This window comes from Saccopteryx bilineata, chromosome 5, assembly GCF_036850765.1.
Source record: "Saccopteryx bilineata isolate mSacBil1 chromosome 5, mSacBil1_pri_phased_curated, whole genome shotgun sequence".
In the NCBI taxonomy this organism is placed as follows: Eukaryota; Metazoa; Chordata; class Mammalia; order Chiroptera; family Emballonuridae; genus Saccopteryx; species Saccopteryx bilineata.
The window spans coordinates 258,250,661-258,276,674 of NC_089494.1; the positions used below are offsets into that span (position 1 = coordinate 258,250,661).

General features: G+C 51.9%; 1 protein-coding gene across 2 annotated transcripts in view; it reads left to right on the forward strand.

The window, feature by feature from the left end:
* Positions 1-26,014, forward strand: part of BOD1L1 (biorientation of chromosomes in cell division 1 like 1) — a 50,067-nt gene that overhangs the window by 12,885 nt on the left and 11,168 nt on the right. For both annotated transcript variants that reach the window (XM_066232601.1, XM_066232602.1), the window contains exons 5-17: positions 62-211; positions 1,877-2,043; positions 3,873-3,984; positions 4,773-4,911; positions 5,861-5,933; positions 8,060-14,306; positions 16,179-16,243; positions 17,470-17,554; positions 19,396-19,439; positions 20,901-20,958; positions 23,188-23,258; positions 24,209-24,278; positions 25,572-25,651. In XM_066232601.1, coding sequence (XP_066088698.1) covers positions 62-211; positions 1,877-2,043; positions 3,873-3,984; positions 4,773-4,911; positions 5,861-5,933; positions 8,060-14,306; positions 16,179-16,243; positions 17,470-17,554; positions 19,396-19,439; positions 20,901-20,958; positions 23,188-23,258; positions 24,209-24,278; positions 25,572-25,651 — 7,361 coding nt within the window. The remainder of the gene's footprint in view (positions 1-61; positions 212-1,876; positions 2,044-3,872; positions 3,985-4,772; positions 4,912-5,860; positions 5,934-8,059; positions 14,307-16,178; positions 16,244-17,469; positions 17,555-19,395; positions 19,440-20,900; positions 20,959-23,187; positions 23,259-24,208; positions 24,279-25,571; positions 25,652-26,014) is intronic.

Here is a 26,014-nt window from a genome sequence, read left to right on the forward strand (position 1 = left end):
ATCGGGTGCCAAGTCTGCTCTTGTAACAAGATGATCTGTGTGTTTTATTGTCTTCCTGAAGATGGCTCGGTGATGGATTCCGATGTGGACGGACTTACAGACATTACCGTGAGCTCTGTCCACACCAGTGACCTCTCGTCTTTTGAAGAAGACACTGAGGAGGAGGTGGTGACGTCTGACAGCATGGAAGAAGGCGAGATCACGTCAGATGGTAAAGCATTTTACTTAGTAATGCCTCTGCAGCTTCTCTCCAGACCTCGTGTATTCGGACGGCTGGGCGTGAAGGACAGTGCGGCCTGGTGGCCAGAGCGGGGACTGTGCAGTGGGAGGTTTGTTCCTGAGTCCCAGCGCTGGCGTTTTCTGTCTGAGCAAGCTTGCCGGGTTAGGAACCTCAGCAGGCCCTGGCTCTCCGTCCCTTCTCCGTTCCCTAGGGTTAGTGTGCGACTTAGACGAGGTGCTGTAGCTGAAGGCAGTGTGTGTGTGACATTTGGGAGAGCACTGCCCACAAGAGCCCCTCATTTCTGAGGGGATTTCCAAGACCACCCTTTGGTTTGATAATCTCTTAAAAGGGCTCCCAGTACTCTCTGAACTCTGTTACTCTCACCGTTGCAGTTTATTACAGCAGGGACAGCAGTGACATTCGGCCAAGGAAAGGGGCCTAGGCCAGAGCCCAGGAAAGTTCTAGACACGGCGCTTCCAGTGGTCCCTTCCCTGTGGAGTGGGGAACAGCGTTCCTTTCCAAGCCCGCTGTCAGGCAGGACACATGGCAACCAGGAAGTTGCCCCAGTCTTGATGTCTGTGTTTTTACTGAGATTCCATCCCAGAGTTACAGTGACCGCTCGTGTGTTTGCTGGCGATCCCCAGCCCCTCGGGAGGTCAAGCTGATAGTCCACGACCCAAAGTCCCCACCCTCAATCACACCCTTAGGGGATCTGGCTTGACACCAGACCCCCAGGTGAACAGAAGCGCTGCTGTCAGGCCCGGTGCTCCAGAGGCTTAAAGATGACCTCCCAGAAGCCAAGGGCAAGAAGTAGACCTCTCTTTACTCAGTGGTCGGTTTTGCTGCTCTTTACCACATGGTTAAATTCCATTGATGACTTTGTAAAAAAATAAAAAATACTGAATATTATTTGCAGTTGCCTTGTAATTGTCTTGTTACAAATGCAATAGCATCTTGTAAACTTGAAGCTGGCTTTTGGATAGAATACCTAGAGAGGAAATGTAGAAGCCCTTAGTACTGCAGATCTATTTCTAGCCTAGCTACGATTCTAATTCTAGATGCTTTTTCGGGTCTTTTTTCTGGACAGGGCTCGATTTTATATGTATGGAATCCTAAAGGTAAGAAGATAGCTATTTTGAGAGTCCCCAGTGGAAAGAAAGAAAGATGATTTTCCTGTGTGTTCTTGCTGTGTACGGGAAGCCTGAGGCAGAGGGTTATAGCGTCTGCTCAGCGTGGGGCCAGTCACGGATGGTCACGTCCCCCGTGAGTGGGAGTTGCATAGGTGCTCTAGTTTAAGGCACGGCTTCAAGTGCATTTGTTCAGCTTGGCAGGGAAAGCATTCCTGTCAAGTCCCCTGCGTACGAATAAGAAGTAACTATTTGTCAAGAAAATATAATAACTTTAAGGTTTAATTTTTCTTGACCATCTTCCTTTGCGTGTGAAAAGCTGATTGCTTAGAAATAAATTTAGGTGTGGATTCTAGCCTTTACAAACGTCTACCTTTCTTAGAGTTCACGTACTGATATTTCCGCTATCGGACCTACGGATAACTTGCACCACCGTAATACTGCTTTTGCTGCTTGGTGTCGATCGAGCACAGTGCTGGTTTTGCTGCCGAATCATGGGGCATTCCGCTTTCTATTGGCTTTCTTCCAGATGAAGAGAAGAACAAACAGAGTAAAACAAAAGCTCAAACCTGCGATCCCGGTGAAGGAAAAGCAAAAGGCGGGCGGCACGCATACGTCCACAAGCCGTACCTGTACTCCAAGTACTACAGCGACTCGGACGACGAGCTCACGGTGGAGCAGCGGCGGCAGTCCATCGTGAGTCCGCGGCCTGGGGCTGTCTCCACCTGCTGAGCAGGTCCGCGGCCTGGGGCTGTCTCCGCCTGCTGAGCAGGTCCGCGGCCTGGGGCTGTCTCCGCCTGCTGAGCAGGTCCGCGGCCTGGGGCTGTCTCCGCCTGCTGAGCAGGTCCGCGGCCTGGGGCTGTCTCCGCCTGCTGAGCAGGTCCGCGGCCTGGGGCTGTCTCCGCCTGCTGTGCAGGTCCGCGGCCTGGGGCTGTCTCCGCCTGCTGAGCAGGTCCGCGGCCTGGGGCTGTCTCCGCCTGCTGTGCAGGTCCGCGGCCTGGGGCTGTCTCCGCCTGCTGAGCAGGTCCGCGGCCTGGGGCTGTCTCCGCCTGCTGAGCAGGTCCGCGGCCTGGGGCTGTCTCCGCCTGCTGTGCAGGTCCGCGGCCTGGGGCTGTCTCCGCCTGCTGTGCAGGTCCGCGGCCTGGGGCTGTCTCCGCCTGCTGTGCAGGTCCGCGGCCTGGGGCTGTCTCCGCCTGCTGAGCAGGTCCGCGGCCTGGGGCTGTCTCCGCCTGCTGAGCAGGTCCGCGGCCTGGGGCTGTCTCCGCCTGCTGAGCAGGTCCGCGGCCTGGGGCTGTCTCCGCCTGCTGAGCAGGTCCGCGGCCTGGGGCTGTCTCCGCCTGCTGAGCAGGTCCGCGGCCTGGGGCTGTCTCCGCCTGCTGAGCAGGTCCGCGGCCTGGGGCTGTCTCCGCCTGCTGAGCAGGTCCGCTGCCTGGGGCTGTCTCCACCTGCTGAGCAGGTCTGGAGCCGTCTCCACCTGCTGAGCAGGGCGACAGGCTCGCCTTGGCCAAGTGCGCCTCGGCAGAGTGCGGCGCGGGGAGCCTCAGAGCAGTGACCCAAAGGTTCCGCCTTTGGGAACCTTGTCATCTAACGAGGCAGCGTAGACGTACACGTGTGACAGAGGTGTGGGTGTCATCGTTATCAGTAGTGACCGACTGGTAGCAGTAACTTCCCGGATGTTCCACGGTGTGGACGTGTTTGAATCCAGGACGAATCAAGCTTACGGGGCAAAGCCAGGAACATAGTATTGAGAGGGAAGGACAGTCCATGTATTTACTGGATTTGCGAATACTTCTGATTATAAGATGGGTCATTGAATTAACAAGAGCTTTTTAGAAAAAAAAGTAACTGCTACCTTATCAGTCGTGTACACCAGTTTTAAGGTGACTTAAAATGTCAGAAACATTAAAATGTGTAAGGTTATGCATCTTAGAGTGAAGAGACTTGATTGCATAGAACAGTGACTTGAGGGACGCACACTGGGTGCTCCTGCTGGCGCAGCTCTTGAAAGGTATGCTCAGTCAGGGTCCCGGCTGGGGCACTCCGAGACGGGCGGCCGCGCGTGGCTGGAGGCTCCCCGGCTTTAAAGTTCAACAGCAGAAAGTTCCACGTCCAAAACCTGGGTCCTGACAGTGCACCCAGCAAGTCACATTCGCTGTGGGACTAGGCTGTCGCCTGACTCTGCATTTTCTCCTTTAAGAAGAGTCCAGGATGGTGGCGACCTGCTGGAGCGCCTCCTACTCGTGGAGGTATTCGCAGCTCTCCTAGTTGAGGCAGCCAGTCTAGTGGAGCTACGTTTCCCGAGTGGTAGCGCTCCCGTTCTTGAAACTAGTGGCTGAAACTAGTGGCGTGCTGAGAGGAGAGGGGCGTTCTCACATGTCTCTTACTCGGGAGCCTCAGCTGGGCCCTGCGGGTGCACTCGTGTGGAGCCCATTAGTTTGTAAGAACATTTGAAAGGAACGCATCTTTTTTTCAGAGTGTTTTGCTTTTGCCTGATAAATCAGAATAATTGTATTTTGTGGTTTTAGGCTAAAGAAAAAGAAGAGAGGCTTATAAGAAGGCAAATTAATAGAGAAAAACTTGAAGAAAAACGAAAAGAGAAAGCAGAAAAGACAAAGTCTTCGAAAGCTAAGACTCAAGGTATAGGGGATGTTTCAACTTTAATATTTTCAACTATAGAGCATCTTATATACTCCATTCATGTCTATAAACATATTACTTACAAGATATGATTATAAAATAGATGGTATAAATTATATTTAAGTAAAGCTGTTATAATTTTTAAAAACTTTTTGGGAGTGGAAGATTTTCTTACTTTTTTTAATCTGATGTGTTTAGTCACATTATTATCATTATTATTATTATTATTATATTGCTGTGTTTAAATGAAATATTCCATCAGGTACTAGCTTACACAGCTCACATGTTAGCAATTGATTTTCCAATGACTATGGAATGAATTATCACTGGAAAATGGATTCTTAACAAGTGAGTAATGAAGCTGTACTGGTAATATTAGCGGAATTAATCTAGGCTTTACACTAACTAACATGTCAAACATCTGTCTGCAGCATTTCATTGAGCGAATTGGAACTTCCTTTGGACACTGTTCCTGTGTGAAACACAAATCACAGATACAGGAGGGGGGCAAAACTAGTTTACAGCGCGAGTATGCGAAAGTTTATTCTTGGGTTATTATTTATTATTGTTTTATTATTGTTGTCATTATTGACCTACTGTTGCTCACCCCCGTATCAGCATGTGAAATAAAAAAGACAAGCATTCTCCATCTAAAATATTTTTTATCCCAACACAACTTGATATTAAAGCCATTTTGCATTTTTTACAGTGATTAGAAAATCTTAGTGAAAAATATTAAGAGTGCAGAACCGCTGGTGAAACAGTTTATTGATTTCTTTCTTTCCTAGGCAAAAATAGTGTTGACCCAGAAGAATCATCAACAAAGAGCTTGGAACCTAAAGCCCCCAGAATTAAAGAAGTCCTTAAAGAAAGGAAAGTTTTAGAGAAAAAGGTAGCCTTAAGCAAAAGAAGAAAAAAAGATTCAAGGTACGTATTTTATCTGGCAGTGTCCCCATTGTAACATTCTCTCCGCGTGCCTCAGAGCAGGCATGAAAGTGAGCTGGAAGAGCCAGACCTGGAATGTGGATGTTGTTGCATGCTGAGTAAAGACCTGGACGTTCTGTTTTTAGTATCGTAATCCGTTGTGTTGATACCTATAGTATTTCAAGGTGTTAATACTTATCTTTAGGGGTCACGGTCCCGGACCTTTTTGCTAATGTGATAGAAGCTTGGGATCCTCTCTCCAGAAAAATGCACAAATGTAAATAGCAGCTGTTCCTAGAATTTCCGAGGGTTTCTGGACCATCTAAGTGGACTCAGGAAGTATCTCTAGTCTCTACATTCAGTAACCACATCCTTACAGGAGGGCGTTCATATTCCTGTCTTCCCAGGCAGTTCTCTTCATCAGTACCCCGTGCTTCTCCCCATAAACCAGATGTCTGACCAGATTCCTTTGTAGATCGGCATTATCATAGTGAATTCTGTAAGAATCAGGAAGTGAGGAGACCGAGTGACTGGGAAGTCTGGTGAGCCGGGGACTACAATTGTGCCAGGCTGTGACGATGCAATTATGTAAATTTATTACAACCTCAAGACACCTGAAGCAATAGTTTGCAAACCTCTTGAGAGGAGTCAGCTCTCAGTTTTTTCATAGGATTTTCAACGTATAATTATAGTTCATAAAATACTCAATATTGAGCAACAATTCAGGAAATTTTGTCTCCGTTATACTTCTCCATCGCACCTATAGTAGTCCCGGTCTCACTCGGGACTGTGTTCTCTGGGGGCTAAGACCAGGATTTCAGTTGAAATATAACAAGTCTCCGGGACGGATCAAGTGTTTATTTAAAAGGGAAGTTGAGCTTTTTTGTATTCTGTTCCTGAAAATCTCTTACATTTCATTCAAAGTTCACGTTTGACTTTTTCCCCCACATAGAAACGTTGAAGAGAATTCTAAAAAGAAGCAGCAAGCTGAAGAAGATTCCAAAGAAACCCTCCGAATAAATGAGGTGTGTCTTAATAATAAACCCATTGTAAGTGCTTTTTTATTTGATAAAGGTCACTCCGTCCTTTGGAGTAACACTTGGAAATGCAATTTAATCTTTTCTGAGTTAAATAAGTCCCTCACATTCACCATTCTTGAACCCCCATCCTATTATGGTGTGAATTCCTTAGTTTTGCAAGCTGGTTCATGTGATCATGTATCTAGATAGGACTGTGTTTTCCCGAAAATAAGTCAGTGTCTTATATTAATTTTTGCTTCTAAAGATGCGCTAGGTCTTATTTTCAGGGGAGGCCTTATATTTCTAAGTTTGAAAAGAATTACACTAGGTCTTATTTTGGGGAAACAGGTAGCTACTTTCTACTTCCCCTCCCCCGCCCACCTCATTTCTTGTATTGACAGTAATGAAGTTGCCCGTAATGGTGGCATAGGAGGGAGGGGCAGCGAACCCCCTCCTCTCTGCTCTTTGGGGTAACAACCCCTCTGTCTGTTTCATTCTCTCATTCCTCAGCCACAGATGCACACAATTCTGTAGAGTGGATGTGTTCTTGCAAAATATTTTTAACATTCACTCTTATTTATTTTGTATTACCTTATAAAACTTCCTAATCATTATATTTCATGATTGTATAATGTTACATATTGAATGGATAGACCATAATATATAATCATTTTCTTATAATTGAGCACTTACATTGTTTCCAAGATTTGGTCACTTTTAATAGTAAAAATATGGGCAGTGGATACCTTTCTTCTCCTTTTTTGGATCATTGTCTTAGGATAAACTTTTGCTTTTATCAGTTTTAAATCTGAATTTATAATGCCAAATTTGTAGTTCTGTAGCTGAACTATCTTAACACTTCCAAGGGGAGAACTAATCATTTAATGATTATTTATAGCCAGTAAATAGTCTTGGATTTCTTTATTCAGAAATTTGGGGCATATTGAAGTATATTTTGTTATCTTAACCCTTTGAGCAGTGTGAACGTTCATGTATGTCCTTGTGCCTCCTGATCATTAAGAGTAACTGGAACTAACTTCATTTTTTGAAAAACATCTCACTCCCGGGGTGGTCAGTGAGCATGAAAAACACTCACTACTCTACTCAAAGGGTTAATGTCATATTTTGAAATACTTTACTTGGTGATAAATTTCTTTGACAGATGATCTCAAAATTTTATTCATATTAATTTGTTGGAACTTACAGTGAAACTAGGTTGAAGAAATCCTTTTAATTTGTTGAGAAATTTAATTTTAAAGTGTTAAGATCTTGCTATATCCTGGTCCCTATATTAGTAGAAGTACGTCAGTGCGTGCGTTAGGTTGTAAGGAGACGCGTGGTAAGCTGACCCAGAGGTTCAGAGGTCCTTCTGGGGACTTCAGCCTGTTATTGAATAAAAATAATTGTAGCTAATAGTCAGCGAGTCTCTATGATGAAGTGTGTTTCATCAGGATCCACTTACTAACATTAGCAATCTACTCTGTGCCGTGCTATGGGGTAGAGGGGTGATCTTAGCTGCTATGATTTCCCAGTATCTCCCGATGGACATAGAAACATACACAGAACTTGGATATGATGTGGATACTATTACTGTGATTTATCCTGTACATTTGAAACTTCCTAAGTAGACCATCGGACAAGTAGTCTAAACTCATAAGGATTCCCTAAAAACTTCTGGTGTCTAAATTAAAATAATCAAATCCTTATTTCAGTATAAAACATTTTAGTTGTCTTCATGGTTTTGGACCGAAAAGAGCATTGGCTTGTCATTCGTTCACTTCAGAGTTACGAGTGACGCCTGGGTATTTGTGGGCTTTAGCAACGGAGGGTGAGAGAAGGCCCAGTGGCATGCGCAGGTCTGGACAAGTCGCCATTCTCTCTGAAGATGCCCGTAGTCGGGGGGAAGAAGACTAGACGTGGACCAGGACCGCCCAGACTCTCTGCCTGGGGGTCCGGTTCCTGAGCTGTGGGAGCTCAGTTTCCTGGGGCGCAGAATGAAGTTGGGAATTCCAGCCACAGGCCGCCTGCAGGGTGTAAGACATGGCACAGCACTCGTTAAATGCACCCAGGTGTCATATTTGAATATAAAAACTGACCTTGGTATCTCATACTTTGACGTTGTTTTCTTACAGCATTGTGAAAAGGAGAAGGTGTCTTCTTCCAAGGATCTGAAACACGTTCACACAAAAAGTGAAGCAAGTAAACCAGCCCGGAGACTCTCGGAGTGTTTACATCCGGCCGATGAGAACAAAGCCGAACCCAAAGCGGAGCGAGAACACAGAAGGCGGATCTCGACCCCGGTGGTGGGGGAGGGGGCCCAGGAGGAGGCGGACGCGCGGGAGGGGAAGAGGCCGGCGGAGCGCGCCGACATGGCCGCAGAGGAGCCCCCGAGACAGAAGAGCACGCTTAGGAGTGAGAAGCACCTGAAGAAGGAGGATTCCGAAACGCCGCACCCGAAAACCCTCCCTAAGAAAGAGCCGAAGTCCTCCAAGGAGAAGCCCGAGAAAGAGAAAGCCCTGTCGGAGGACAAGCTGCCTGCGAAGCACAGGCACAGAGGGGACAGTGTGCACAAGGCCGGCGACGAGGCCGAGCCCCACGCGGCCGAGAAGGGCGCGAAGGCGGACGACAGCGCCCAGAAGCAGAGCCAGCACGCCCGGCTTCCCGGGGACGAGAGGGCCGACCGGAGGAGTAAGCACAGGAACGAACGGAAGTTGTCTGTTCTCGGCAAAGATGGAAAGCCCGTTTCCGAGTATATCATAAAGACAGATGAGAATGTGCGTAAGGAAAACAACAAGAAGGAGAGACACCTGTCGACTGAAAAGACGAAGGCGGAGCACAAATCCAGAAGATCGAGCGATTCTCGAATTCAGAAAGATGCTCTTAGCTCCAAGCAGCATGGAGCCACGGCGCACAGAAGGAGTGAGAGTTGTTCAGAGGAGAAGTGTGAGACGGACCCGATGGGTTTAGACAGTAATGCGAAACCAGAAGAGGGGGTGCACAGGGAGAAGCGACGGACCAAGAGCCTGTTGGAGGAGAAGTGTGAGGCTGACCCGATGAGTTTAGACAGTAATGCGAAGTCGGAAGAGGGGGTGCACAGGGAGAAGCGACGGACCAAGAGCCTGTTGGAGGAGAAGTGTGAGGCTGACCCGATGAGTTTAGACAGTAATGCGAAGCCGGAAGAGGGGGTGCACAGGGAGAAGCGACGAACCAAGAGCCTGTTGGAGGAGAAGTGTGAGGCTGACCCGATGAGTTTAGACAGTAATGGGAAGCCGGAAGAGGGGGTGCACAGGGAGAAGCGACGGACCAAGAGCCTGTTGGAGGAGAAGCTTGTGTTCAAGTCTAAATCGAAAGGTCAAGGCAAGCAGACAAAAGCTACTGAAACAGAATTGCAAGAAGGTGTCACAAAACCGACAAGCACTTCAAAACCAGAGAAGGAGAAGAGCACAGAAGAAAATGACCCAGATAGACAACGGAAGGCTAAAGCTGAGGACAAGTCTTCCGAGGAAGCTGGTTCTGAACCCGTAGTCGAGAGTGCAGGTCCTTCAGCCCACAGTACGCAGAAGGACAGCAGTCACAGGGCTAGGCTACTGCCAGCAAAGGACAGACATAAGGGCGAGAGAGATTCCGGCTCCTCCCGGCTCAAGAGGAAGCTGTCCGATGCACACAGGAGCCGAAGCTTAAGGCACAGCAGTAAGGACGTGAGAAAGAAGGAAGAGAACAGAGCAGACGACAAGGAGGGCAAAGAAGTGGACAGCAGCCACGAAAAGGCCCGAGGGGGCAGTGAGAGGAAAGCCAGCAGGAGGCTGTGTGAAAGTCGGAGAGGAAGCTCCTCCCAGGAAGTGACCAGAGGGGAGGAGAAACTCACAGCCCATGCTCCGGGCACCCCCAGCACCTCCTCCTCCCTTCAGAGACCAAAGCGAGGGGGTGATGCCACATCATGGGTCCCCGAACAAGAGCCGATGGAAACCGATTCTGAGCCTGCTGGCGAAATTGTGCTCGAAGGCTCAAAAACTCAGGAGAGTAGCAGGAATAGTTCTCAGCAAGACACGGACCCTGAAAATGTGACAAAACCAAGAACAACAGCCATGGTTCTGAGGGACGAATCGAGAGCTTCCACGGTAGACGCGAAACCGGCCGCGCCCGCCTGTAAGTCGGCGCGTGGGACAGGGGCTGCTGCTGACACTGACAAGCACGCCGACCATAAAAGCACCCTGACCAAGAAAGTGCACGCCCAGAGTGCTGCTTCCAAACCGAGTCCCCCGGAGAAAGAGCCCACCCAGCACGGAGCCCACGAAACGGCTGCGGACTCGGAAGCTACTCACAGGACGTTACCTCGTGCCTCGGCAGAAAATGACAGGGCACAAAAGAATCTGAAACACACAAGACCTGCCGAAGAGGGCGTTGCCCAAGGAGATGCTGTTCTCGAACATTCCAGGAATTTAGACCTTCCTCCGTCCCTAAGTTCAGTGACTGCTGTGCCTCAGAAGCAACCTCCTGATGCAGGTGTGGTGCCCATAGCCGGCAGACCTGCTCTGGAGGGCGGCGCGGGCAGCCAGCATTCTGACCCCCCTAAATCAGGTCTGACTGCTAGGGAATCAGAGGTCCTGAGGACAAGTCACAGCAAGGAAGGGGGTGCAGTGTCCACAGCAGACACGCCGGCGAAAGCCAGCCTAGAGAGCAAAAGACACATTCCAGAAGGTTCCCTGGCCGCCACACTGCACAGTAAACAGGGAAAACTAAACCCGCCTCTTGGTAACAAGTTGACAGACACGAGACTGGAAAATGAGGACGTTCTCAAAGAAGGTGGCTTGGTGGACGCGGCCGGGAAGGATGGTGACCGCCGTGCAGAGCCCGTTTCCACGCAGACGGTGAGAACCGCTGTGGAAAACGGCAGGAGAGATGGCCCTGCTGTGGACCGTGCCATGAGCGTGAGCTCCGAGAAGGAGGCTGAGGCTGGGGAGAGGCACTGCCGAGGCCCTGGTGAAGGAGAGCCTGCGCCAAGCCGTGTTGGCAGGGGGAAGGAAAGCAGTGAGGTGGGCACCAGTGCGGGAGGTCCCACGGCCCCCTCTGCGCCGCACCCAAGGAGCAGAACGGAGAGCGTGCCCGCGGGGGCCGGCAGAGCGGAGAAGATGTCTCTTGCCACTAGTTCTGCCGGGAGCGGCAATGGCGTCCCCCTGAACCCAGTCAAAGCTGGGGACGCCACCACCACCTCAGCAGAGACGGGAGAGGGGCAGGGGGCCGTTCCTTGCACGAGCATTGAGGCGGACGAAGGCCTGACCGGGGGCTCCAGAGGCCGTGCTCCCCATGTCGGGGCCGGGGCGGGCGCCAGCGGGCGCACAGTCCTGGCCGCAGCCGAAGAAGGCGGGGGAGTGGTCACGGAGGGCTGCGCGGAGAGGGAAACCTTCCTCACGAGCACCAAGGCGGGGGAGAGTGGGGAGTGTGCCACGGCCGGGTCCGCGGGGCGAGCGGCGGACCCCGTTACCCCTCAGGGGGCCACAGTCGGTGACGGCATCAACAGCGCTGCGACAGAGGAGAAGGACGATGCTGTGACCAGCGCTGGCTCGGAAGGAAAGTGTGACGGTTCTTCCAGTGGAGACTCGGAGCGTGTCGCGGGGGCTGTCCCTTTCACTGGTGACGGCGAGAGCGACGGGGCCGTGACCAGCGCCGGGACAGAACTGCGAGAGGGCTCGTCAAGCAGTGGAGAGGTAGACCGGTTCCAGGGAACGAGGATGAGAGTGGGCCCCAAAAAAGAAACCGACGGGACTGTGACATGTACAGGAACGGGAAGGGGGGGCAAGAGTTTAGTGCTGTGCCCAGTGACCGGGGCAGGGCCGCAGGAGGAGCGCCTGTTCTCGGGCGCCACCGCGGTCCTGGGGGACAGTGACGCGCCCCCAGGGGCCAGCGCCGCTCTGGAAGGGGCCGGAGCTGCGAACGACAGCGCGGAGGGGGAGAGTGCCGTGACCAGCACGGGGATAACGGAGGAGGACGCGGAGGGGCCCGCCAGCTGCACCGGCTCGGAAGAGAGCGCCGAGGGCTTCGCCATCAGCTCGGAGTCGGGAGAAAGCGGGCAGAGAGCGACGGATAGCACGGTCGCCAAAGAGGCCAGTAACGCGCCACTGGTCGCTGCCAGCCTCTGCGATGACGAAGGCGTTGTCACCAGCACGGGCGCCAAAGAGGAGGACGAGGAAGGCGAGGGCGTTGTAACCAGCACGGGGAGAGGCAACGACGTCGGGCAGGCCTTCGCCGGCACGGGGGCAGCAGAGGAGAGCGAGGAGGTGCCCATCTGCGGGAGCGCAGAGGAAGGGGACGGTCTGATTGGGACCGCGGCAGGGCGCGTGGTGGCCGAGGCTGGAGCCGCCCCAGGAAATGCCCTGGAGAACAGCGTGGACAGCGTAAGCGGGGCCGAGAAGGACAGGAAAGACGCAGACACCTGCTCCAGTGCGAAGGGCGTCGTGGAGAGCAGCGTGACCAGCGCAGCTTTGGGAACGGATGGGGCAGCCCTCGTGCCCGCAGAATGCCAGGACCCCATGACCAGTGCAGCTTCAGGGCAAAGCGACAGTCAGCTCAGCGGAGAAGACAGAGTTGAGGACGCTGCTATCTCCACCGGGCTGGTGGGGGACAGCCACGAGGGACTGGTTTCTGGTGCAGTCCCAGAGCCTACAGTGCGTCACACAGCCCCCGGGGAGAAGGAAGATGAGGGCGCCATCACCTCTGCGGAAAACGCGGGGTGCGATGGCCTCCCGGCTGCCACAGCCAGCGACCGTGTTACTCCCCAGACCCGTTCCGACGGGGGCCAGAGCCAGGGCGCGGGCCTGGTGATCTCCACCAGCACACCGCACGACGGCACCTCGCAGGGACGTGCCGTGGCAGACGCGGAGGGTCACAGGAGTGCTGCGAGAGCCGGCGATGGTGTGGGCGGCGCCAGAGGAGGCCCGGAAGGATTCGAGGCCCCCATGCCCAGTGCGGCCGCCGGAGACGGGAGCCAGCCCTTGGCTGCGAGAGGCGATGAGAAGGACGAGTGCGCCATGATCTCCACCAGCCTCGGGGAGGAGTGTGAAGTGCCCGTGTCCAGTGCCTCCACCGTCCTCTCTGCTGCCGGCCAGCAGCCGGTGGTGGTAGGTGAAGGAGGAGCCAAAGGCCCCGTCTCAGTTGGCGTGGATGAGTTCGAGGTACCCATGCCCAGCGCGCCCACAGAAGCCAGGAGTCCCCTTGGCACGACCAGCAAGGAGGAGAAAGACGAGTGCGCGCTCATCTCCACCAGCATCGCCGAGGGCTGCGAGGCCTCTGTTGCCAGGGCCGCTGCGGAGAGCGGCAGGGAGCCGTCTGTCACTGTCGGGGAAGAAAAGGACGGGAGCGCCGTCATCTCCACGAGCTCAGTAGAGGACTGTGAAGGCCCAGTGTCCAGTGCCGTCCCTCGGGAGGACGTCCACCGCTCGGCCACATCCGTGGAAGAGATCAGCGACGCTGCGGTGATTTCCACAAGCATCTCTGAAGGACGGGAGGCGGCTATGCGGGGTGCCACCCCCCAGGACGAGGACCGACCCTCTGTGGCCAGAGCAGAGGACCCGAGTGACGCAGCCGTCATCTCCACCAGCACATCGGAGTATGTGCTGGCCGCCCCAGGCCTGGACAGCGATCCAGCCGGGCGGCAGGACCTGTCGGCTGCGAAGCAGAGCAAGGCTGAGGTCCCCATGCCCAGCCTCATCGCCGAGAAATGTCTGTGTCCGGGGCCACTCCCAGGAGGAGCAGTGAGCACCGGGGAAGGGCGCCCCAGGGCGTCGGTCAGCGTGCTCTGTGCAGAGGGTGGCCAGCCAGAACAGAGGAGTGTGTCCTTGTGCTCAGTGCAGAGACGGGACGAAAGCCCCGAGCCGGGGACTGCGGGGGACAGCACCCCAGCCAGCGGTTCAGCAGGGAGGGACTTGGGGAGGAGTGTGGCCTCACCTGTGGACCTGGGAGGACCGGAGCCCATGTCCGGGCCGGCAGCAGAGGACTGCTCTGCCAGTGCTCGCTCTGTGACAGCAGTGAGCGCAGGTGCTGGAACAGCTGCCGTGCCACATGGCAGAGACACCGCGGCAGGGCAGCCCGCTCTCCCGCCTGCCCCACCGGAGCCCGGGCTCAGCCTGAAAGCCGCCACCACCCAGTGTGCGCCCGGCCGGGAGCCAGAGCCTGCTCCGTCCCGCCCGCCCCTTCCCACGGCCTGCCCTGGGGCCCGGCCGGCAGCTACAGGCCAGCCAGACCTGACCACAGAGAGCGAGCGCTGTGGCCAACAGAGCGTCCCGGTGTCGGCTGAGAAAACCAGAGAGGGCCTGGTGAAATCAGCCCAGAAGGAAGGGGATGTCTCGGTCGCTGTTTCTTCTGAAGAAAATTTGGGTGACACAGGTGAGAATCTCTAACTGCAAATTGTAGCATTTTACAGATGATTATAGAGTGAGTACATTTACAACAACCTTGATTCCAGAATGTCACAAAATAACATCAAACTGGAAGGTCAGTCTTTTTTGAAAGAAACTTGTATTCAAAAGCTTCAGACCTCAGACCCATCTCTTGTGGCGGAGGAGGGCAGAGGGAGGAGGCTGACGGCCGGAAACCAGCGGCCAGCCCTGTGCCGTCTGCATGCCGCGGCAGGTACTGCGCCGCCCTGACCTTCAGGGTCCTGTCAGTCCCAGTGAGCTCCCTGCAGCCACCCCGTGAAATTAATACTTTTTATCACCCCCATTGTACACATGAGCAAACAAGTTCACAGAATGTCACCAACTTACGTGGTTCTTGGTGCCTTTTAGAAAACATTCTTTCTGAACCTCAATCTTCTGTTGCTTCAAATGGGGATGACAGCAAAACAAGTGTCACTTCTGCTCTTGTCTGACGCACAGACTTGTACTGTGTTGGTTCTGTCCAACTGGCAACTGTGGTCAAGGGAGCACTTTTTTATTTAAAATTGAGGTTATTGTTCCGGTAATAGAGTTAGTTTCTGATTTAGAATTTGTTTAAAAGAGCAGTAAAATGTGTTCTCTCCTGACAGATTTCAGAGAGTGCTGGTCTTAGAAATGTTGGTAACTCCCAAGGTGTAAGCTTTGAGCTCAGTCACTCAGTGTGCCGTCCACGCTCAGACACTTGCTGCCAGCGCCCGCTGTGCAAGGCTGTGGCGGTGCCAGGGTCAGGAGTCGAGATGGGCAGACGGCGGGCGCCCGCTGTGCAAGGCTGTGGCGGTGCCAGGGTCAGGAGTCGAGATGGGCAGACGGCGGGCGCCCAGCCGCCTCCTGTCAGTGGGCAGGACACGGTAATGTCACAGGTGCTCAGCAGAGGGCGCTGTGCAGACTCAGAGGGCTTCAGGGTCAGGGGCGTTGAGTGCTTTCCCCTTGGGCTGCATAAACTAGCAGCCTGGACTTTCTCACTGACCAGTCCTCAGGTGCCGCCTCCCTCGTGCAGCCTGGACGCTGCGGCCAGCAGACTGAGCCCTGTTCCCTGTAGGGACTTCCATAGGTGACAGATGGTCCGGAGGCTGAAGTAGTAACTTGAAGATTTTCTCATTGAGTTGAGCCCGAGGTAAATTAACCACTCTGCAGGTTTTATGATGTATAGTCATTGCTACAGTCTATGACTCCCTCCACCCCCGTTTTCCCCTGAAGCAGTGAAAGTAGCAGCACTTGAGCAAGGAGAAGTTTCTCTGGAAGCTTGTGTGTGGGTGGGCAGGTGAGAAAAACTGAGCCACAACTCGAGGAAGGACAGGGGAGAGAAAGACAGAAAGGTCCAAAGCGGGGGTAGACTTGAGTCTCTACCAGAGAAAAGTTCCATTTTCTTGTGTCTACTGCACAGTTTTTTATAACTTGATGTTCAGTTTTGCTGCATCAGCACAGAGTGAGTGAAGTGAGTCTATTCATAAATCACCTTTTGTATCATGAATTTTCCTCAGTGGCCCAGGACATCTTATAGGGGCAAACTTGATACAGGTCACTTAGGAAGAAGATGTCCCCGTGGAGAACATTGTGGGGATTCTTTTGGGGAAGCCATCTGGCCAGCAGAAACATTTTCATCCTCTTGCAGAAAATATGACTTGTCGTCGTGTCCCGTCCTGTGTCCCCCCCCCCCCGTATTTCCTGTGATCGTGTTCTCACACAGACCTCATTCTTCCCCACTGGCTGCAGAACAAAGCAGCAGAGGGGCGTGGCTGCTCTACATTTGGTTACCTTTCGGATCAGGATATATTTTGCAGGCAGATTCTTGAATTGGTTTAATGGTTGCGAATTTCCTTAGGCAAGGAGGAGTCTCCGGCCAGCCTGTCGGGAGGACTGGACTTGGAAGCCAGCTTGACAACGGAGGTATGGCTGACAGTTGGTTACGGGGCGTGGTGTGAGTGCATTTCATGTGTGTACACGTGCACACATAAGCAGCGTGTAGCTCTCTTGTTTTTCTTCTTGGACTTCAGTCACTTAAGTGTTGCTATTTTTACATCCTGGGGAGGGGAGCAAAGAACCTCAGTCATCCCTTGATAGTCCCATCACCGATTCCCTTTACCCGAACCAGGAACCCGAGAGTCACACCCTGTCCCTCCCTGTCACCCACATTGAGGCCTTGGCCATTGCTCAGAGGTTCCATTTCTAAAGTTGAACAAGCCCACCTGGCTGTGTTTCTGCAGTCACTGCCCTAGCACAAGCCACTGCTTCCGTGGTGGCCCTGTGGGGCTTCCGTCCTCTCCAGCCCGCCCCTGCTCCGTGACTAACACAGCCCTGAGAGCTGTCTGGAAAATTATAAATTAATTAGGTCATGTCATTACTCTGCTTAAAATGTCCAATGATTTCCCATCATTGGAATAAAATGTAGTTTATCATGGCCTCCGAGGGGGTTTCTGTAGTTCGGTCTCCAGGTTCCCAGCCCGGCCCCATGGCCTGCACCCTGCAGGTGTGCCTGACAGGGTCGCTGTGGGCATGGGGGCCGACCAGGTCCCGGAGGCTCCGCGCCCCGGGCAGGAGCAGGGGCAGGCAGGAGGAGGTTCTGCAAGGAGCACATTTGAGTTTGCAGTTGCATTCTGCAAATAGAGGAGTTCACCAGAGGAAAGAGACAAGAAAGGCTTGTTCTAGACACCGAGAGGGAAGGGCCAGCAGTGTCCCCCATGGTGGCTTCGGCATTTCACGGCCACTGTGGAGGAGCACGAGCCTGGGGCCAGAGCAGCCCACGGGAAGTACAGCGTCTGCACTGTGCTGAGGGAGTGATAAGGGCGGGAAGTACAAGTCTGCGCTGTGCTGAGGGAGTGATAAGGGCGGGAAGTACAGCGTCTGCACTGTGCTGAGGGAGTGATAAGGGAACGCAGCAGGACAGCAGGGAGGGGTGGAATAACGAGGGTAGGTTGTTGGTTATTGTCTCTTCGTTTCAAAGGCTGACACGTATTCATTTGTTTCATTTTAAAGGCTGACACATATTCATTTTGCGTAGACTTCTATATTGTTACAAGATGCTGGGTCTTTGTTTTTTATTCACTTGAGGTTAGTCTTGCATTCTTGTTATAAAAACCTCAGTTGACTTTTCTATGGCACTTTGGACTTTTTAGACATTTGTGCCAGCAGAGGAAGAGAGTGATCATGGGAGCCCAGCCTCCTCAGAAAGTCCTCGTGGGAGAAAGCCGCCTGGAACAGGTGAGCTCCTCACTCGGGGAGTCCCATCGTTTTTCCCTGGGTGTGGTTGTGCCTTTCATGGCAGTTAAAAGAGCAGTTCTTAATAACGTGCAGACGGGCTGTGTGACGTCGCCTCTCCCTCTTTAAGGAGAAAGAGGGCCCTGCTGTGTCGTTTTCAGTGCACACCTTTTCTTATGAACGAACGGTCAGGCAGTTTGATACAAGGGAACTGTTTAAAGCCGATAGCCCCAAATCGTTGCCGCAAAAAGAAGATTGCTCTGAGCAGACTCCTGCTCCGGCCCCAGAAGGGTCCTGCGCCTGCCTGCCTGCCTTGCTGCCTGCTGTGGTCACGGCTGGCTGGCTGGCTCATTTAGGAAAGGCGTCTGCAGCCTGCAGCCACTCCTTGCTAGGACCCCAAGGTGGCGACTGCCGTCTCTGCCCTCAGGGCTCGCTGAGATGGCCGCGCAGAGGGGGACGGCACGGTCTGGGGTGAGCTCCGCTGGGGAGGGCCGTGGGAAGGCCTGGGTTTATGCTGACCCAACCTCTCTCTCCCCCCTTCTTTAATTGTAAAGTAAGATACATAGAAATGCATAATAAAGTTCTCCTCATGTGAGCCCACCTTAAATACAACTATGTAAACAAAAGTAAAACCGTGATATTATACTGTGCTATATATCATTTCCTTTTTTTTACTCAGCCATATGTGTGAGCAGCCTTCATTGTCCTTGTTTACAGATTGACTTCCTCTCTTAGCTGAATAGTGATCTATAATACATTTTCCCATTGTTAGATCTTTCAGCAATATCCAGTTCTTACAGTTTTTACTATTATAAATAAAGCTGAGTGAACTTCCACGTGCATGTAACCATGTGTTTCCCCCTAATTATTTCCATAAAAGTGAATTGGGAGGCCCAAGAAGACATCAGTGTGGGTTAGGAAGCACCGGTCTCATCCCTCTGGGAGCCGGATACCGTAGGATGCGTAGGTGTGCGTTAGGCGGAAGAGGCAAGCGGACGGTGTGTCCAAGGGGGAGAGTATGTCAGTCCTCACCAGGACGGTCCGGGCGGTCAGGCGGGGCCTTCCCCGGCAGCCCTCAGGGTTTGTGATGTGGAGGGCCTCCCAGGCAGGAGTGTCTATCAGGCAGGCCTGGAGGACACCCCGAGACCTGGTAACCTCCTCATGCTAGCGTGTTTAAGGCCTAAGGATGGTCAGTGTCCCTAAAACTCAGAGGCATTAGGTAAATTTGTATCTGTGTGTTACAGTACAGATAATTAACATCCCACTTGTTAATTTGTCAAAAAGGTAATATTTTGGAGGTTCCGAAGTCCTTTGTTCCCACAGATACATTCCGATTACTGTGTGTAGGTACGGTTCAATAAGAGACCTACTTACGTAAAAGGAAGTTGTTTAAAAGAAAAATGTATGCTGTTACTGTTGAGTAGAAACAGCAGACCTTGTACTTCAAGTTTCCACAGACTATAAATAGACTGTTGCAGTTTGCAGGGGTAAGACCTGACTTTTCAGTTGATGGCAGTATTGTTAAATGAGCCAGTGTCACCCTGGTCACCCCGTGGCCCAGCGTCCGCCGAGGCCTTCCGTCTTTCTTCTGAGCCTCAGACACTGGTGCCGATGGCCACAGGGACCAGCGCCAGCACGGGAGGGAGACCAGGCGCCGTGCCTGAGTTCCTGGTCATGGGACAGACACGGCCCAGAGACAGGGAGGGGCCCGAGCTTTGTCGGTCACAGAGGCGGCCAGGCCACTGAGCGTGTTCTTCCTGACTGCCCGGACGTCGCTAAGTTAGGTTCTTTGTGGTTCAGAAACAGTTCCAGTTGTCTTACTTCCCATTTGTGTTTTTGAACAGCTGAACTACACAGGGAGCCGTGGCTGGGCAACGAGTCGCTGCAGGTGAGCCGCTCGGGGCTGGGTTTTGTCACCGCTGTCGGGCTGTTGGGTGTAGTGTTTGCAGGGGACTGAGAGGGGCAGCTTGGGCAGGGGCCGTCTGTGCGTTTCCATAGGGGACAGGAGGCGCTGGTGGCATGGTCTCCACTCCAGCTCAACACACACTGACCAGAATTTTTACTTGTCCTTTTTTACCTTCAACTATATCCACTGATGTCCTGAGATACAGTTGTTTTTCTTAAAAAGGAAAGAAAGAAAAGTCACTGTTCATTCAACAGCCCTGAATCTAGGCAATGTCGTGAAATCAAGCTAAGGGTGTAGAAGGCCCAGGCGCTCGGCCAGGAGATCAGGTGCTGCAGGGGCCGATGGAGCCCCCCAGCGAGCTGGGCTTTCTCTGTTGTTCCTCCAGCGGAATCACAAACCCACTGGGACCCAGATGGGTCGTGGTGCTGCAGACCAGAAGACGGCATTTTAAGAACTAAAGTGGACTCTTTTTGGAAAGCTTTTCTTAAGATGCCAAACATAAAGATCACATATACATTTTTTTTTTCACATGTGGCTTAAAAGAGAATTTTTTTGTGGGCTTAAAAGAGAATTATTTTGTGTTTCTGAAGGCGTTGATCGGGGAGGGGACCTGGTACTACACCAGGAGCAGACGTGTCGTAAGACGCTCGTACACTGCAGACTGCCACCTTTTCGCTGGGGCCCCTGACGGACGGGGCCCCTGAAGGTCGGGGCCCCTGAAGTAAAGCAGCTGGCATTGGGGCCTGCCTGCCCCGGCCACCGTCCCTTCTGTAGCTGGAAGCCCCACCCTGTCTGCTGAGTAAGGAGGAAGAGAAGGCCCTCCAGCTTGGGTTCCGGTCTGCCCTGCAGAGCCAGCAAGGCGCCTGTTCCGCCCTGCCTCAGTTTCCCTGAATCTAGGAAGCCCAGCGGCTGCCTTTCCCCATCCAGGCCTAGCTGTCCTTGATATGCATGGAATTCTGTAACTTGGGTTTGGGAAGTTGTAGAATATTCTGAGATGTCCCCTCAATTAAAAAACAAAAACAAAAAAACCACGATGATGAAGAAAAAAAGAAACAAAAAGTACAATTGACAAAGTCTGCCAAAGGGAAATCTTATGACTGAGTGACAGAATCCTTTAGCCTTTTTAAGTAAAGAAACATGAAAATCATGAGGGATCATTGGATGGGAAGAGAATTCATAGACTTCAGAAATATTTTCTCTTATTTCTTACTCCTTTGCCAAAGTCGTTTTAAAGACAAGGCGCATAAACGTGGTGGGAAGATGATTGGTTGCAGGGAAGCCTCTCCCAAAGGAGGGTGCTCTGCGCTCTCGGACTTCTCGGTGACATCAGCAAGCACAGGTACTCGCCGTCAGCACTCCCACACGGCCAGCTGCGTCAGCCACCTTTCTTTGAGCCTTCCAGACATCCGAGACTGTCCTTGACGCTTTCTGTTGTATGTTTAGGTCAAAACTTCAGGCTCCAGAACAGATGAAGGCATTCACAGCAAATCTAACCAAGAAGGTAAGTTAGTGAGTTTCCTAGCAGTAATTGTAATGACCATTCAGGAAGCGCCTTCCCTGTGCCGGGTACCTGGTGGATTTCCTCCCGCGTGGCTGCAGTCCGGGAAGGTGAGTGCTCCCAGCTGGGCCGTGGGGCCCCAGGGCTGGGTCGGGGCCATGCAGCCTCCAGGGGAGGCCTTGCCCCAGCCCCGCAGCCGGGCCAGCCACCTCGCAGCGGACTCAGTCCATTGTGCGGACACGCGTCGTCCCCTGTGGTCTGGGCTGCAGGAGGGGTTCTGTGCAAGGGGCTTGAATTGCTGACTTTTTTTTTTTTTATTTATTGGGGTGACACTGGTTAACAGAATTGTACGTGTTTCAGGTGCACGATTCTACAACACGTCATCTGTACACTGCTATGTGCTCACCTCCCCAAGTCAGGCATCTACCCATCTCCATTTATCCCCCTTCCCTCCTCCGCCTGCCCTCGCCCCTCCCTGCGCGGTCCCCGCCCTGAGGTCGGACCCCTGGGTTCTTTCTTTCTCTTTTTTCCCCTGGGTTGCTCATTCCTGCCACCGCCTCCTTGTCACCTCCCCGCCTCAGCCGCCACAGCGGTCAGCCTGCTGTCTCTCCCTGAGTCTGTCTCTGCTCTGCATTGACTTCATCTTGTTCGTTAGATTCCACATGGGAGGGTGATCGTGTGCTGCTTGTCTCTCTGACTGGCTTAGTTCACTGAGCATGCTCTCTAGGTCCATCCATGTTGTCGCAAAGAGTAAAATTTTCTTGTATACAGCTGAGTAATACTCTGTAGTGTAAATGTATCACAGCTCTTTTACCCACTGACCTGTTGAAGGACGCTTGGGCTGCCTCCAGATCCTGGCTGTTGTAAATAACGCTCCAGTGTGCCCCAGGGTGCATGTATTCTTCGATTAGCCTCGGGTTTCTTTGGATACATTCCTGGAAGTGGAATTGCTAGGTCATAAGCTGCTGCATCTTTAATGGTTTGAGGAAATGCTGTACTGCTTTCCACAGGGGCCGCGCCAGTCTGCGTTCCCACCGTCAGGGCAGGGGGTTCCCTTTTCTCCACACCCTCAACTGGGTTAACTTTGGACAGGCTGTCTCAGTTTGGCACGGATAAGGGATGTCCCCTTTGTGAAGGTCCTCTCCTAGGGGTCCGGCCTCGCTTCCTGAGGCAGCCAATTCAGAGAGAAAATTCTCTTGTGAAGCAGAACATAGAATTCTGTTTATTCCTACCAATTTGTTAATTCTCTGTTCCAACAATGGAGAAAGCGGTCTTCATCCCCCATACAGTTATTTTTATAATGTGTGATACCGTGTTTCAAACTGAAGTAAAGTAGCAATAGTTATGAAACACACATACTCATCACCTACTTTTGTCATATCTTAAAATTTAGTATATTTGCTTCAGACGCCTTTTAAAAAATGTTGCAGATACAGTTGAATACCCAGTATACCCTTCCAGTTTCCTGTACTCTGGGGACCTGCTGCGTTTGCTGTGCCTGCTCCCATACAAGCGGAGTCAGTGGTGCGCGCTCTAGGAAGAGGGCCTCACGCTAGAGAGCGGTCTGCAGCACGTGCGTTCATTCAGCGCTGTGTTCTGAGTTGTCGTCATGGTGATGTGTCTGCCTCCAGTTACTCTTCCATCGCTCTGCAGTATTCCATCTGTGAATAGACCAGCTATTATTTTCTGCTTCTTGAGGGTTTTTTGTAACTTATCCCAGTTACAGAAAGGACTCCACGCACGACCCTGTACGTATTTCCCAGTGCACCGTCGTGAGTGCACCTGTCACTCTAGGTGTGGAGCTGCTGGGTGTATAGACACCACTTCAACTTTGCTGAATGTGCCAAACTGTCCCCCAGTGGTTTTCAGTTGTCACTGCACACCTGCTCCCATACCTGGTATTGCCATGTGGTGTGGGACGTTTGCTCACCTGGTGACTGGGACGTGATACCTGCCTGTTTTCCTGGGACGCTTCAGGCTGTGCTGCTGTGCGAGTGGGGAGAAGGTGGCCGGGCGCCCGCTGAGCGGCGTCCAGACCCTCTTTCGCCCTGACCCGTCACTCGCATCCACAAGTGGGAGCCACAGGACGCCCCGACTTCCTTGTCATGAGGTCCCGTCAGTCGTCTGTAGTGTGTCCCTCCCTCTCCCTCCCCCTGCCAGACACCTTCCTGAAATAGCGTGAGGATGAGTAGATGCTTCAGGGTGCTCTTCTTTTTTGTATTTGTTGCTCAGAGATGCCCGGCGGTAGAGAAGATGACACAGACGCCGTGGGAGGCCACAGCGATGAAGCGGACCCTAGAGAGGTGCTTTTCCTGAGACACTCGGGTTTCTTGTTCTGTCCCGTGCTCTCAGCGGCACCCAAAGCCTTTCCTTCTCTGTGTGTGTGGAACATGAAACAGGTGCTGAGAGCCCTCCACCTCACGTTACCTGTGGTTTCGGGGGGGGGTGTTATCAGGCCCCCAGGTCATGTGGATGTGTCCATGTTTTATAATCAGGATACTTCTTTCCTCACCCTCCCATGGGCCACTGAGAGAGGAAGAAACTCCCAGTTAATTTATGACAGGCCATCACTTGTAAGACATAGCTTCACTTCAGAGATGGTAATGTGAGAAATACTTTTTTAAATGTATTTTGAACTGTTAAAAGATCATTGGTAACCAGAAACAGATTTGAGCATTTTTTATGGGTTTACATTCAAATCCAAAAAAAAAAAAAGGAAAGACTTAAGCTTAGTCTAATGCAAACCTCCAGATGCCAAAGTGTTATTCTAGGTTTTAAAATTTAGGCCCTGGCCAGTTTGCTCAGTGGTAGAGCATCGGCCTGGCGTGCAGGAGTCCCGGGTTCGATTCCCGGCCAGGGCACACAGGAGAAACGCCCATCTGCTTCTCCACCCCTCCCCCTCTCCTTCTTCTCTGTCTCTCCCCCTCCTGCAGCCAAGGCTCCATTGGAGCAAAGTTGGCCTGGGCACTGAGGATGGCTCTGTGGCCTCTGCCTCAGGCGCTAGAGTGGCTCTGGTTGCAACAGAGCAACACCCCAGATGGGCAGAGCAACCCTCCCTGGTAGGCGTGCTGGGTGGATCCCTGTCGGGCGAATGCGGGAGTCTGTCTGACTGCCTCCCCATTTCCAACTTCAGAAAAATACCAAAAAAAAAAAAAATTATTTAGTTATGTATTCCAGAGACTAGACACTACTGTGCCCCTTTTGGTGGACAGGATGCCAACTCCAGTGCCTTTAACAGAGTCCTCCATTCCAGGTGGAGAAGGACAGGCATGCGCCTCGGAGGAAGAGGAAGAAGCATTACCCCTCTTCAGAAGACGAGCTGGGTACTTAGACTATACGTCTTCCTGTTCCACACACCTTTGACAGTCATGCTGTTTTCACATGCAAACTAGTGGGTCAGTAACAGAAAATTCTAGAGGGTAGTACAGTTGCCCTGTGGGCCCCGACGCAGTTGAAACCCGAGGGTAGCAGTAAGTCAGCCCTGTGCGTGCACGGTTTCCCAGCTGAGGATCGGCGTGCAGCTGACCTTCGAGCAACGTGGGTTTGAACTGCACGGGTCTAGCCGGTATACACGGATTTTAACAACCCTAGCCCGCGTTGTTCAAGGGTGAGCTGTAATCTTTATTTCCCAGCTCCTGAGGCCAGTTTCCGGACTAGCTTGGCACCTTCGGGGGTCTTTCTGGACTTGATCTGGAAACGAGGTCAAGACCTACCTCCTGGAACTCATAATGTGGGCTCCGTCCCTAACCCAGGCCTCGGAGCCAGCCAGGCGGCACCGAGCTCCTCACATTAGATCAGAAGCAAAGGCCCTGCAGGCTGAGGAAGCGCCCCGTGCCGTGGTCTTCCTGCTGGTCAGCAGCTGTGCCATCCTGGAGAACCTGCGCTGTGATGGATATGCTGTCTGTTCCGTCTAGTGCAGGAGCCACTGGTCTGTGTGAGCGCTGAGCGCCTCCTGTGCGCAGTGTAAAAGGAGAACTGAAGTAGTTCATTGCATTCCACTTAAAGCAGTTTAAATTTCAATAGCCACGTGTGTCTAGTGGCTGCTACCATACTGGACAGTGCAGAGACTTGAACAGTTGAATCCCTGACAACAAGTACAAATTCAATAAATACTTAACCGTAACATTTTTGGTGAGAAAGGTAACTTTTTATAATTACTGAGTCTGTACAATATCTTGGTATTATTCATGGTACTTGATACACATTGACAGTAACTAGGTGCCAGGTATTGTCACCGTTTAATAAGGGAAATCAGGTTCTCAGAGCGTCCCAGCCAAGCCCATGACCGTAATCACTAAACTGCCTCTCTGGCCATCGGTGGGGAGGGAAGGTGTCTCTGAGGACTACGTGCCTAGCCCTTTCCATAGAACAGCTGTGATATTTTTGGTGTCATTTGAGCATTTGTGGACTTTCATATTATTATTTATTGCTTTGGCTTGGCCAGGGCCAGTGTTCAGTGCTCAGTTCACATGACCTTGTACTCACATTTAGAATAACTAGCTTCGCTGTATCACGAGACTAAGAAAGACATCTCAGCCTGTCTTAAAATAAAACTATGCATTTCGTTTTTCATTTAGCTTTTGTTCCTCTGTGCTTCTGTCCAAACTGATTTATAGATGATAGTTCCGACACCCTGGATCCCGTAATAGCAGCGGCACCGGGGCAGAGCACTGACTGCGGGCCGCGGGACGCGAAGGTATTCATCTGCGTCTGAGAGTTAAACCTTGGTAGTGACCTGACTGCGTCACTGCTCACTGACTCCGTTTTCTCATTCCAGTTTTCCTTTTATGTATGTACTTCTAACCACAGTTGCCATATTAGAAAAAAAGAAAGTGTCTATGTTTAAGACTCAGAAGAGAAACAAATGTTGCACTTTATTATTTTTTTATTTTTTACAGAAAAATAATCTCATTTAATATGTTTGTTATAAGGTAGACACTAATAGAAATCCAGGTACCATTTTTTTCTTACTAAATTTTTAGAGTGACATTGGGTAATAAAATGATACAGGTTTCCATTGTAGACTTACATAATATTATACTATATGATTGTATTTCAT